The sequence below is a fragment of the Medicago sativa genome, chromosome 1 (assembly GCF_051527215.1).
Source record: "Medicago sativa cultivar Bolivia chromosome 1, Bolivia_mono, whole genome shotgun sequence".
Lineage (NCBI taxonomy): Eukaryota > Viridiplantae > Streptophyta > Magnoliopsida > Fabales > Fabaceae > Medicago > Medicago sativa.
In genome coordinates, this window is record NC_140749.1 from 76,440,292 (window position 1) to 76,454,020 (window position 13,729).

Sequence of the window (13,729 nt, forward strand, 5' to 3'; positions counted from 1 at the left end):
TATCATCACTTTTGGAATCAATGAAAATGATGATGTTTTTTGGGAAGCAAATGCAGCTCTTGGCTTAAGAAAGGTCATTTCCCATGCTCAACATGATAAATATTGCTTTTATTCCTAATGGCGATGTACAAAAGACTGAGGGATTGACGCCCAATTTCTGTGTAATGTTTTCAATAAATTGCTTTCCAAAGTCTTGGAAAATAGATTGAAAGTTACCCTTCCAAAATGCATATCTGACAATCAATCCCTTTGTCCCGAGTCGATTATTACTTGACAATACTATGGTGGGTATTGAGATAATGCATTTCATGAAGACAATGAAAAAAGGAAACGAAGAGTGTGTAGTCATCAAACTTGATATTAGCAAAGCATGTGATAATATTGATTGAGATTACTTGAGAGTGATAATTATGGAAAAGATGGAATTTTTCACAACAACGGGTGGAGTGGAAGATGACAATACATGTTGATTTTGTTGATTATTCGGTCATTGTAAATAATGAGATCTTTGGACCATTCATTCCGGAAGATGATTAAGATAGGGAGACCCATTATCTCCTTACTAATTCATTATATGTGTAAAGAGACTTTCATCCCTTATCCGTCGTGTTGGGGCTCGTGGTGATATTCATGGCACCTCTATTTGTAGGGATACTCAAATTATTCACATATGATTGTCTTTTGTTTTTTAGTGCAAAGGAGAATGAGACGCAAACCACGAAGCACATTTCATTTGTATATGAAGCACAATCAAGTCAATTAAATAGTCTACCAAAATAAAAAATGTTTCTCCAACCATTCAAAACTCTCTCACCAATATTCTAGATGTTTAAGTTGTTTTAGACATTGGCAAATACTTAGGGCCACCGTCCATTTCTGGGAGAAACAAGGGGGACACTTTTAATTTTATCAAAGACCAAATCCATACGAATCCCAAATCCAAACAGATATGGAGTGCAACTTTGCAGAGTGGAACAAATAAGAGAATATCAACTGGAATGAGAAATTGTGAAGAATGAGTGAGTATTTATAAGCAAAATGAAAACATAGACTATAAAGAGAGTCAAGGGAGGGTTTAAAACACACGATCAACAATATAAATCCAATCAAAAACATATGGAACATGCATGGAACTGGTGAGACTTGCTGACCAACACACCGCCTAGATTTCACACTGGTTCAAATTATATAATCCGAAGTTATTTTTTTCTTTTTGGATTATGTAATCCGAAATGTTATAAGCATGTGTTAAAACTTGTGTTTTGAAGGGTTTGATACAATTCATATTATATAATCTGAACCAGTCAAATACAAGATATTTACGTGGTTCAAATTGTACTAACAACTTATGTGGTCTACGACACACATAAGCTTCTATAAAGTAGAGTGTTTGGTTCATTTGCAAATCACACCAAAAAATCATGGACACTTATCCAATAGATGTAAACACCATGCTAGTTGCAGTTTAATACAACAGAGGAAAACTTAATCCTGTCTCACTTGAAGGAACAACTAGACCAAATAAATGGTAGAATAAACCACGAAGACGTTGGGAGGATGAACAATTTTCAGGGATGGTACAATGGTCAACAAAGACCTTCATATCAATCATAAGCCTAATTTAAATCTAATAGATTTTGACAAAATTCGAATTATATATATATATATATATATATATATAATTCGAATGAGGTATTTTCAAAAGTTTAGAGGACACACGAGAAGCAATAGGGTCGAAAATAAATTCTCAAAACCAAACTTGCCTGGGTAGGTTGGGCCAATATGAAACAACCCACACATGTTTTTTTTTTTTTTTTGAGTAAATAGTCAATTACCCCCCCCCCCCCCCCCCCCCCCCCCCCCGCCCCGAAATTGTAACTTTCGTCAAAAACCCCCCGAATTTTGCAAAACGTCAAAAAACCCCCTGAAATTGTCAAGCGTCTGCCAATTACCCCCCTCCGTTAATTTCCTCCATCCAACATACTGATGTGGCTGTTAACTGCCATGTGACACTGCCACATGGTCAAAAAAGTCATGCCACGTCAGAGGGGGTAATTGACTATTTTTTTTTTGAAAAAAAATCAGATTTTTTTTTTCAAAATTAACATTTGTACCACCCACTGAACTTGCAAATACCCCCCCCCCCCCCCCCCCCCCCCCCCCCCCCCCCAATTTAACATTTATGTGCAAATACCCCCCTCAAAATTTAAAATTTATGTGCAAATACCCCCTTCAAATTTAAAATTTATGTAGCAAATATCCCTTTAAATTTATAACTTATATGCAAATATCCTCTCAAAATGTAAAACTTATATGCAAATTACACCTTAAATCATAAAACTTTGAAGGTAAAGTAAAACTTATTCTTAATCTATAACTTACTATATCTCTAATAAAGCCGCAAACAGGTACTCCCTCCGTTTTAAAATGAGTGTCGCTTTAGCCAAAAAAAATTGTTTCAAAATGAGTGTCGCTTTCAGTTTTCAATGCAATAATAACTTTTTCTTTTCAATAAAGAAATTGTTTCAAAATGAGTGTCGCTTTCAGTTTCCAATGCAATAATAACTTATTCTTAATCTATAACTTACTATATCTCTAATAAAGCCGCAAACAGATACTCCCTCCGTTTCAAAATGAGTGTCGCTTTAGCAAAAAAAAATTGTTTCAAAATGAGTGTCGCTTTCAGTTTCCAATGCAATAATAACTTTTTCTTTTCAATTGTACACTCCAATTAATACTCTGCACACTACTTCCAAAATATTACTTTTAAAACTAACCAATAGTTGATAAGGATAATTTGGTAAAATAACAATTCTCTTTCTCTTAATCATTACATTTCTTAATATGTGTGTAAACATCTAAAACGACGCTCATTTTAAAACGGAGGGAGTATATAACAAAAATCTACAGTCTCCTTTTTTTTACAGATTGGACGCGCCACCCGATATACATATTTAACACACACAAAAAAAAACACCGAATCACACACATCATCTACGTGAACGTGGTAGAAAGAAAGAGGAGAGTTAACTCTCGTCACCTTTTCTTCGAGGTAAGAAGATCCAACCCACACTGCTTTTTCTTTCATTCGTTCGATTCAGTTACTGGAAACATGTCAATTTTGCTGTGTAATGCTAGGTTAATTATAGTCCCTGTTGTGTTCATTGTTGAAGCAAAATCATCATAACCCATAATAACTCAGTACAAAAACAGGGTAATAAGTTCTCAAATTAGGGCTTGATTTGGTAGAACAATAATTGAAGATGATGGAAAAATGCGTATTTTAGTTGTTACAATTCTGTAAAACTAATGGGGTGCAGAAAAATAACCCCTTTTGTTTGTTTTCTTGTTTAACATTTTTGTTCGCAAGGTGTTTGTCAAAATGCCTCAATAAGGTTAATACCTGAATTGGAAATTTTATCATAAATAAATAAGTTTAGTTCTATTGTATGAAATACTGACACATACACAGACACGATCTTGACACTGACACTGACACATCAACGCTAGTGATACAAAAAGTGAATTAATTGAATGTAATCACATTTGTAGTTTTCAAACACCTGACACGCCTTCAATCAGAGGTGTCAGTGATACAACGGTTGTATTTGTATTCATTTTGATGACTATACTATAAGTATAGTCATCATTCCAGTTTTTATTCTATAGGATTATGTGTGCACAGGAAGCATAGCAAAACCTGCACACGTTGTATCAAAAAATTCAAGTTTTATGTATTTTCAGTTTCCTCTTTCCTCTAACTATAGTTACTAAAATGACAGTGGAAGCATTAACCAACAACAATGAGCAATTCTGCTGCCGGAACCTCATCAAAACAAAGAGCAGCTTCCTCACAACCTCCAGACACTTCATCCAAGCGCAGAAGAGGAGTTTTCCAAAGAGAATGTAATAATTTTTGTTCCTAAGTTTTTAAATTTTAGCGTAGTTATTTCTATTGTCTTCCTAATCTTCATTGGTTTCTATAGTGCAGCACATGATGTATGGCTTCGGAGATGATCCTAATGTAATTCTCATTCTATCTTTTTCATTTTTTATTCTTTAGATTATGATATTAATTTGAACTTTTACTTATTCTTGTTTTCCACTTGAATTAGCCACTTCCTGAAAGTGTGGCGCTTATGGATGACATCGTTGTAGAATATATTACAGAACTGGTAAGTATCATTCTAATGTATTTAATTGTTTAACTTAGTCTAAGTGCCATGGAGTGGTTGGCCTTTGTCCTTACGCGATTTTTTATTTATTTTTTTGTCAAGGTACATAAAGCACAAGATATTGGATCACAGAGGGGGAAGCTATCAGTTGAGGATTTCCTCTATTTGATTCGCAAGGTACTCTTTTGTTAATAAAAGTTGCAAATATAAATCTTGGGGAACAAGAATCTAAATTTATCTTCAAATACTGCTGGAAATGGAATGCTACATACATGCTGTTGTCACTATTCTCAAGGGAATCATGTGATTTAAAAAAGCTTAATCACCTGCCCAACATGTATTAAAAGAGAAATGCAAAACTAAATAAATTAATAACTTAACTATTATAAGAATACTAAGAAAAGCTAACTAAAATTCTAATGAACATTTCTGTACACAAAGAATACTATACTTATTGAACATCTTTTTGTAAGTACTTTATTTATATCTTACACTTCTATTAGCTAGAAATATCACTTCTGGTCTGCCTTTATGAATATATGGTCTTCAATTGCTTATTATAGGCAATAAGCATGCTATGTCACAGTGGCCTGCAATGGTGGTTTAAAGTTAATAGTTGGGAAGTTGTTAGTTGTTAGTTACTGGTATTAGTCTCCAATTCAATTTTTATACGAGTCTTTAAAGGTCTTCTGCAGAGAATTCTTTCTCAAGTAGGATATTCCCAAGCTTCTATAAGCCAAAGTTGGTATTAATGGTTCTTAAACTTCAAACCTGTGAATCAGTTCCTAATCCTAAATAACCTGTATTGGTTCAATAATCGGTTATCTAATGTATCTGTCAAATCTGAGGTTAGGATCTATAATCTTGCCTTAAATCGCTTAACTCTTTGGATCAACAGGGTAATTGTATGGTACATTATTCATTAACAATGAATATGGGCACTGTTAGCACTATAATAGCCGGACTGCTGGACACAGTTCTGTTGTTGACTATACGCTGCCATCTTCCTCATCTTAAACTTGATTGACCATGGTGCTGTCCTTTGGACCACTCATGCATAATTATGCTGTACATATATCTCTTGTTTTGATTGTACATTTTTGTTGAGACTTCCCTCCCTTCTTCCATAAGCTTTATGGTTCTAGGACAATTTATCAGATTAACATTAGATATCTTATCATTGATCAAACTTTGGGTTGAGGATTAATAAGTGCTACCAATGAAGCTAAATGCACCATAAGATGCTAAGATTATATATGTTGCAGCCTCCTTGCAGAGGTTAGTTTTCTGGTTCCTTAAAGGCTCATACACACTTCGGCTTAAACCTTTCCTACACTTGGCCAGGAGTTCTGAGATATAAACTTACATATTATGATGCACATGCCCTAAAATGAAGGTTATTTTTCATCGAGTTGAGCAGATGCACTTTGATATTATTAGAAAAATGCACTAAAAGGAAGGTTATTTTTCATCGAGTTGAGCATATGCACTTTGATAGAAAATATTGAAGCTTGCATATACAAGTTTTTGTTAAAAAACTTATCTACTCCTATTAAAGGGTCGAATTCAGGAGACAGTAGTTAAAAATGACAAGACTTGCTCTGACCACGATCAAATCTTTATATTTTGACCAAGACTCATAAAGCTTCTTGTGTACTGCAGGATATGCCAAAACTTAACCGTTGTACAGAACTGTTGTCTATGAATGAAGAGCTAAAACAAGCAAGGAAACTTTTTGAACATGATGAAGAGAATCTGAGGAAGGTTTTTGAGGTGGATGAACCAGCAGAAGGATGAATGGTTGAGATTATTGAACTGCAACGAAGCTGTATTCTAGATTGTTACTGACATGTTCTCACCTTGTTGACTATCATGTATTTCGCTTTTGAGAGCAACTTTATTTGATCTTCATACTCGAATATAAATGCCACATAACTCGTTCCAGCAGTTTACTAGCATGTTTGAAGTTGTGTTCAAACTCTTTCAAAACACGTTTGCTCTATTCTAACATGATTTTGGTTAAAAATTAGATATTGAGTTGCTTTGAATTAAAAGTGATTTCACTGTCAAATCTTGGTTTGCCCAGAGTACTGAAAATGGATGAGTTTCGGTTAGTCCCATGTGGCAGAGCCCAAAAAAAAAAAAAACTATGTAATAGTCATTTTGGTCCTTTAATGTGTAAGTAATCACAATAGTACCTCAATGTATTGAAATTTCAAAATAGTTTTTGATTGTGTATTATGTTAGTCAAAATAGTCATTTGTGTTAAAATACTTCGTTTTTTTTTTTTGACAAAAAAATACTTCGTTAAATTGTCATATTAGTTCCTTGATATACTAAATGAAAAAAGTTAATGTTAGCATTGATGGACTATTTTAACGTCAGACTATCTTGACTAATGAAATGCACAATTAAGATTATTTTGAAATTTTGATACATTGAGGGATTATTGTGACTACTCACTATGATTATTATATCAAAATTAAACTAAACATAATTACATGGATCAAAAGCAAAAAAAGTATAAATTTTAGGGACTAAAACAAAAAATTACCAAAAAACTTCAATTTCAGTTTTCAACCTAACCATATGCAACTCTTTCATAACTATAAAAATAATGAATCTTTGAAGAGTAATGATATTTTGACATCCATTTGATGACAACTTTGTTGACAACCTTGTTTTTCTCACTTCTTATTGGTCAAAAACAATGGAGAGAGAAAAAGGAAGAGAGAGGATAACAACATCATGTGAGTATGAGAGAGAGAGTTGTCCAAAAGTTGTCAAAAAGTGGTTGTCAAAATATCATTTCTCATCCTCGTAGAAACCCATGACACTTGAGTTTTTTTTTTCTTTCTTTTTTGGGACATTAATTTTGATCTAATTGCTAAGTGATGTGTTTTTTAATTGCTAAGTGATGTGTTGGTACCTTTTTTGGTGTTATTTGAAGGAATCTTTAAATACTAGTTTGGCTACTACCCAAGTGTTGCATTGCATGAGGGTTGTACCTCTTGGCGTTAACATGATCAGTTGGACATTGGCATGTAACATGCTATATTGTGATTTGAGAGTAAACAAGATGGTTTTATTGTTTGCTTTAATACTCGTGAGGATGTGATAATAAAGAAATGTGTGATGTTTTCCGAAGCCGCTGAGAGGGGTTTCCTTATAGGGGAAGTTGAATAAACTAATTTACTAAGTGACCCCATGATTTGATATAAGTAATCTAACTAGGCCATTTGTATTTACCAGCTTGTTTAAATAACTTAGTTTACTAAACAGTTTTAATACAATTAACTAATTTGTTGTTGATGAATGACATATCTAAGAAAAAAACAATCCAACTTCTCAATTTTAAGATTCTAATTTATGCTAGCTAGTTTATCAATTGTTTTTGTAAATAATAACTAATGTCATTGCTTTCACCATTTTAAGTTTCAACCGCCAATTGCATTTTAAGATTCTAGTAATACAGAATTTTTGGGGTGTCTAAGTTAATCCACCCCATAACCATCATCCACAATAGTTAAATTTATATATAGAAAAGAGATAGCAGCATCAAGCAGATAATTGAAACTAGACAAAAAAAAGGTTCTTTATTTCTGAAAAATAAGTCAGGACAACATAGAAACACTATCAATTCCAAAGCTAAACATCCATACATAATAGAAGAAACAATTAATACAACTAGACATTTCTTTAAATGAAATAATACCTTTTCCTAATTAATCATCAATTGAAATCCTTAAGTCTCTTTTTGAGCATGTCCATTGATTTCTTTTTAGCACTTTGCTTTGCATTTTTATTTGATAGGCCTGCAAAGATGCCATCAGCAGCATCCTTGAATTTATCACAAATGGTAGCAACTTTCTTATAATCAAGTGCATAGTAGTTTTTCTCCCTTATGACAGGATTCATGAAATTCTCAGGCTGACTACTAGACAAAAGATTGAGCAATTGTTTTGCTTCTATCAAACAGCTCCTGAAATTACCTTCCTTGTAGATTTCACCTAATCCAGAAGAATAAAACTTCTGCTCTGCATACTCATCCAACAACGTAAGATCGTTGTTGATATACATAACTGCATTCGCGTTAAACCTTTTGACATTATCACTAAGAAAAGCAGTCATAATTATATTGGAAACATGCTCAAGTGCACCAGTTCCAACTTTGTACATAGCTTCCAAAGGTAAAACTTGTTGCGCTGTAGACAGAATAGAATCAAGGTAAACAATCATATTATTCATGTAGTCCTTTTCCTCCGGCCTCGCCTCCTCTGAAGTCCAAAAATTAACCTCTGAAAGTGGTTTCATATACTCATCTATTTGCGCGTTGATTAAACTCAGCAATGTAACATAAGCTGCATCCGTTGAAGTCTTTAGCAACACTTTTGCAGTTAATGAAGCTTGAGGCTTATCGATTGATCGAATGGAGACACCACTTCCGCATAATTGAGCTGCATGTCTAAGGAAAAAATCACAAGCTCTTTCAAGAACAGAAATATTTGCAGCAATCTGCATGGCTTGAGACACACTGATATTTCCACCGTTTATCGCATCTAGTAATGTTTCATTTAACACTTCAATAAGAAACTTGTCCAAATACTTTCTCACAATATCAAAGAAACTTGTTCTTACACCATGAGCCAAGTAATCAACAGAGCCTTTGATGAAAGACCTCACAATTCGACAAGCGTCAGGTACCATCGAGGAGAACGGCATAATGTAAGGAAAAGCAGGCATAATATCGGTTGTTTGAAGATTAAATGACAGAACATGATTCTCATAATCAACATCCTTTTTTATCACCATTTGCTCATATGAGTCATTTTGAATAAGATCAACAATATGTTGCCTACAATCTGCCAAAAGAAGCAAGTGGTATTTGTCGCGGCAACTATCAAGCACATCGAGTAAAGGACTTATATCATATCCATATTTTCGAAGAGTGGAACCGACAAGCGTAACATAATCCTTAATCAAGAGAAGATGTGTGGCAGAACTCATATGTGAGAATTGCATATCCAACATTGATGTCATTTTAGACAAAGCTGTCTCCCACATAGTTTCAACTTGATCCTCTACAAGTAATCCCCCAGCAGTTCTTAAAACCTTATCCTCCACTATGAAATACCCTGCAATTTGAGCTAAAAGTGTCTGATATGATTCAACAAAAGGCTGTGAAGAAGATATCTCCAAATCTGAATTCAATTGTAACAATCTATTCTTATAATAGTATTCATGAAATTGCTCTAGGATCCCCATACAACTATGAATATGACAAGCACGGTAAAGCGGCGTGAGATCAAATTGCATTGCAGAATCGTCGTCAGCCTCTTCAACATCTAAATTATATACCCGATCATCCGCACCAGAAATATTTAGATCCTCAGCCTTCCTCTGCCTTTCTAGAATTTCTTTATCCCTTTGACGAACCGATGCAGTGCGACCGATCGCTGTTTGCCCGATATTTTTGCAAGAACTCCGTATAAGGACCATCCATTCATTAACCTGACTACATACTTTCTTCTCAATATGCATTTTTATAGAAGGAACTCTCTTCTCAACCACCAATTTAAGAGCTCTAGCAGGAATATTCTGCATATAACTCTTCTCAAGCAAATCAACGGTTTTCAATGCAGGATAAAACTGTCCTTCAGAAATATGATTATTGCACTTTACACAAAGCTCTAACACCTGAATACAGTTCATTGACATCTTGATAGCTTCAGTGACATTCTTCTTGACAGAATAGGATTCAAGAAGCTCTTCAAGTTTGACAAGAAGGGTTGTGCCAACTTGCTGCAGCTTGAAATTATCACTCTGGAGTTCACTCTTGAGCTCTTCGGCATCAACCAATACACCGCGAAGTTCATCGACTGCAAGGATGAATTCTTCATAGTGAGTCTTGCACATGTCTTCAATTTCAGCTTCTTTTTTCTTAACGACAAAATTAAGCTGGCGAAGGAGCCCCTCAGGGCGTCCCGTTTCAAAGGCATGCCGTACAAGGGGACTGAGATCATCTCCATTGGCAATTAAGGTAGCTAGAACTAAATCCTCTCCTTCATCACCATTCTCTACCTCACTTCTCCTTTTTGTTTTCACATCCATTCTCACATGAATGAATGGATAAATATCCCTGAAATCTGAAATCACAATACCAATCATATATTGCTTGTAACAAGCTAAATACCAAATCAAACTTATATAGCTCTATATAACAATGTTACCTCACATAAAGACGTGTTTGGTGTCTGATGCGTGTTTGACACCGACACAACATCGACACAATTAATCACTTTTATTTATTTTTAAATTACTATTGATGCATAGTGTCAATCTCGCGTGTATGTGCTTCATAGCCAAATTTAAAACTAATTAATTAGAGTAATGAGTGTCAAATAACCATCACCACCTATAAAGCACGGACACATACACACTAACACGTCGACGCATATCATAATTTCAGTTAATTAAAACGATCGAATATAATCACGTGTCGGTATTGTATCTATGTTAGACATCATATACGTCTTTAATTTGAAGTGTAGTTGATAAATAGACAACCACAGTAACCCACATTGTTCATAGGAAAAATTTATTGAGAATTAAAAAAGGAATACACAAAAAATGCAATGCAATACGCCAAAAGCATAGTGTGAATCATGAATGAATGAATGCAATTGAAAAGGGAATGAGAGTGACAAATACCGTGATGTAATCAACCGTGAGGGAAGCTTGTGGTGAGTTTTATCACATCAAAGATTGATCATTCATCGTTACAAAGATTTCATACGTAGATTAGAGATTGGTTTTCATTTCTATCACTTGGAACAAAAACAAGGTCGTGTATGTTGTAGAGTGCATATGGGATTTAGAAACATTCCAATGAGGTATTTTCACATCACAAATGCCACGTCAATATTTTGACCAACATATATAGCAATTGTTAAGATGTTTTAAATATTTTTAAAGTACATGGTAACACTTAAATAAGAGATTTCCTTAAAAAAAAAAACTTAAATAAGAGATCTCTTGCACCTTATTAAGGCATGGCAACAAAACCCATATCTGTGGTTACCCACCCGAACCAAACCCAATTTGACGGGTTTTCCCCGTTTTGACTGGGTTTGGGTATGGGTTTGGGTTTTCCCCAATTTCAAAACACGTGTATGGGACGGGTAACGAGTATATAAGTACCCACCCCGAACCCATACCCAAACCCATCCCGAATGCAGAAATATACTTTATGTTGATATGCTATGTTATTTTGTTTGATAATTGTCATGTTATAAAAACTACCATTGATATTTAAAGGAGAAACTAAATCAATCGGTCTAACAAATGTTAAAGTGAGCATATTGATGGATAATGTATTACAATATTTCTCTAGGGGTTGCAAAAAAAAATTCTATTCTTTATTAAAAAAAATATTCAATGCGGGGACGGGGATGGGGCGGGGATACCCGAACCCGTCGGGGACGGGGATGAGGTTCAATTTCTCATCCCCGTTGGATATGGGTAGGGTAACGGGTAAGTATATGAGAATCGGGTATGGGGACGGGGAATGTAAAAGCCGTCCCCACCCCGCCCCATTGCCATGCCTAATCTACAATTGTTGAAAACCAAATCAACTCAATAGAAAACCACAAATTAAACTATCCTAAACTGAAATTGCAAAAAGCCGTATTTGGTTCAGATATATTTGAGTCATTTTTTGACTCAATTGCACGCTTTGGTTAGGTTAGCGGTTTATTTTAGCAACCGAACCAAACCGCAACTTAAGAGAAACACCAATTAAGCTTATGTCACTCAACCCAATACTCGTAGAAACTCTGATATTTTATATAATGACATATTTTTTTCTCTTGTTAAGTTCTTTGGTTTTGATTTGAAGAATATAATTATGCGCTTTTATTTGATGCTACATGCACTAATTTTGCATTTCATGTTAAATATATCTTAAATCATAGAAATTCAATGAGAACTTTTATATAATGTAAAATCTTAGTATTTTGCATTTCTTTCCGGAGATGGTTACTTTTTGGTCCATGTTATATTGGTTTATGTTGACGAGACCATTGATGAATGAGAATAAAATTGTAATGTTCGATAAAATTTAAAACATTGTGGAAAATAAATTGTTTTAACTTTTTAACTTGAATTTAACGTTGGGAAAAAAAAAATTCTTGCCCAAAAGCAAAACCGCCACAACCGAATCAACTCAAACCGTATTGATTTGGTTTTTATTTTAAAAGCCAACTGAACCAAACCAAATTACATACTTTTTTAACTTGCGGTTATGATGACTTTTAGGCTCAAAACTGAACCAAACCGCATCGCGAATACCCTAGCTTAATCAAAAGTTTTGGCTCGAATCTGGCTATGAGAATGTAGCGGTGCTAAGTCTCCTCGAGGAGAGCTTTGTCATCTATTACAGTTCTAGTCAGCTCAAGATATCAGTCTCTACATATGCGGACAAAGGATACTGGGTTAAAAAAATTAAGTCAAATCGAGAATATTTTACATTATCTTTACATTATTTGAGAATATTTAAAATTAATTTTTTTTTATCAAGTAGCGTAGTGACTATAAATTCAGCTCTTAAAGTAGATTAGTGGGGTGTCCGAGGTTCGAATGTCGGCCCTTACATATATTATGCGATGTCCCTAGCTAAGCTCACAAGGACAAAATATTACTTTTTTTTCTCTGTCAAATTAATAATATTAACTTTATATACTGTGAAAGAATTGAAATATGACTTATAAACAAGATAATTTTGAGTTCCTCTGAAAAAAAAGATATTTTTTGAGTTATCGACCATGCATTTCTTCATTTACTATAATAAATTCGAATTAAAATAATTTATCATGATATTTTGACAGTCGTAAATTTTCCTAAGAAATTTTGAAGTCTATAGTAAAACTGATTTCATAATACCATAAGAACCAACTACTGACTAAATATCAAAAATCACTTAATCACAAAAATGCTGACTAATTATTTGTCCAAAAAATAAATGCTGATTAAGTGATTTGAACATGATGACTGAATGATAACAAGCAGCTTCTTAGACAATATATTATGCGTGATAGACTAATGTTGGGGTATTTTAATTATTTCCATTCCAACTAACATATTATTAAACTTTGCTTTGAAGTAACTGAATCTTTCTAACAATTTGTATTGTTATTTATAAGGTCTATGTTTGGTTTCTAATCATTAGAAATAATTGCACAAATTTATTTTCCTTATTATAATGTCCAACTTATATGTCCGTGACAATGCCGATATTGTTAAAATCTGTGTTTGCAAAAGATTTCAGGATAGACAAAAAAGATTTTAACTGTCTATGCGCAAGTTCGTTTGTTTTGTATTTTAGTAATTGAAGTATCAATGCTTGTCAGGTAAAACATGTTCTTGGTAGTTGCTCATCAAGTTTACTGATCTGGTATAGCGGTGAGTGGTAATTAGACAGTACCACACCAGTTCAATGGAAAGTGGTAGTTGATTTGAAAATCTGTTCCTTGTGGTTTTCAATTGTGTTCTTCTAA

General features: G+C 34.0%; 2 protein-coding genes across 2 annotated transcripts; one reads left to right on the forward strand and one right to left on the reverse strand.

Annotated features, from left to right (window-relative positions):
* The first annotated feature begins 2,890 nt into the window (after positions 1–2,890).
* Positions 2,891–6,204, forward strand: TAF13 (TBP-associated factor 13). The gene is made up of 6 exons (XM_085737122.1): positions 2,891–3,052; positions 3,783–3,906; positions 3,987–4,024; positions 4,116–4,175; positions 4,278–4,352; positions 5,838–6,204. The coding sequence occupies exons 2-6, from the start codon at positions 3,804–3,806 to the stop codon at positions 5,970–5,972; spliced, it is 411 nt and encodes a 136-aa protein (XP_085593248.1). The 5' UTR covers positions 2,891–3,052; positions 3,783–3,803; the 3' UTR covers positions 5,973–6,204.
* A 1,541-nt stretch (positions 6,205–7,745) lies between these two features.
* Positions 7,746–11,083, reverse strand: LOC146957548 (exocyst complex component SEC15A-like). The gene is made up of 2 exons (XM_085737026.1): positions 10,887–11,083; positions 7,746–10,321 (listed from the first exon to the last, which is right to left on the reverse strand). Exon 2 carries the CDS (start codon positions 10,284–10,286, stop codon positions 7,908–7,910), a length of 2,379 nt encoding a protein of 792 aa, XP_085593152.1. The 5' UTR covers positions 10,287–10,321; positions 10,887–11,083; the 3' UTR covers positions 7,746–7,907.
* Between the last annotated feature and the right edge of the window lie 2,646 nt (positions 11,084–13,729).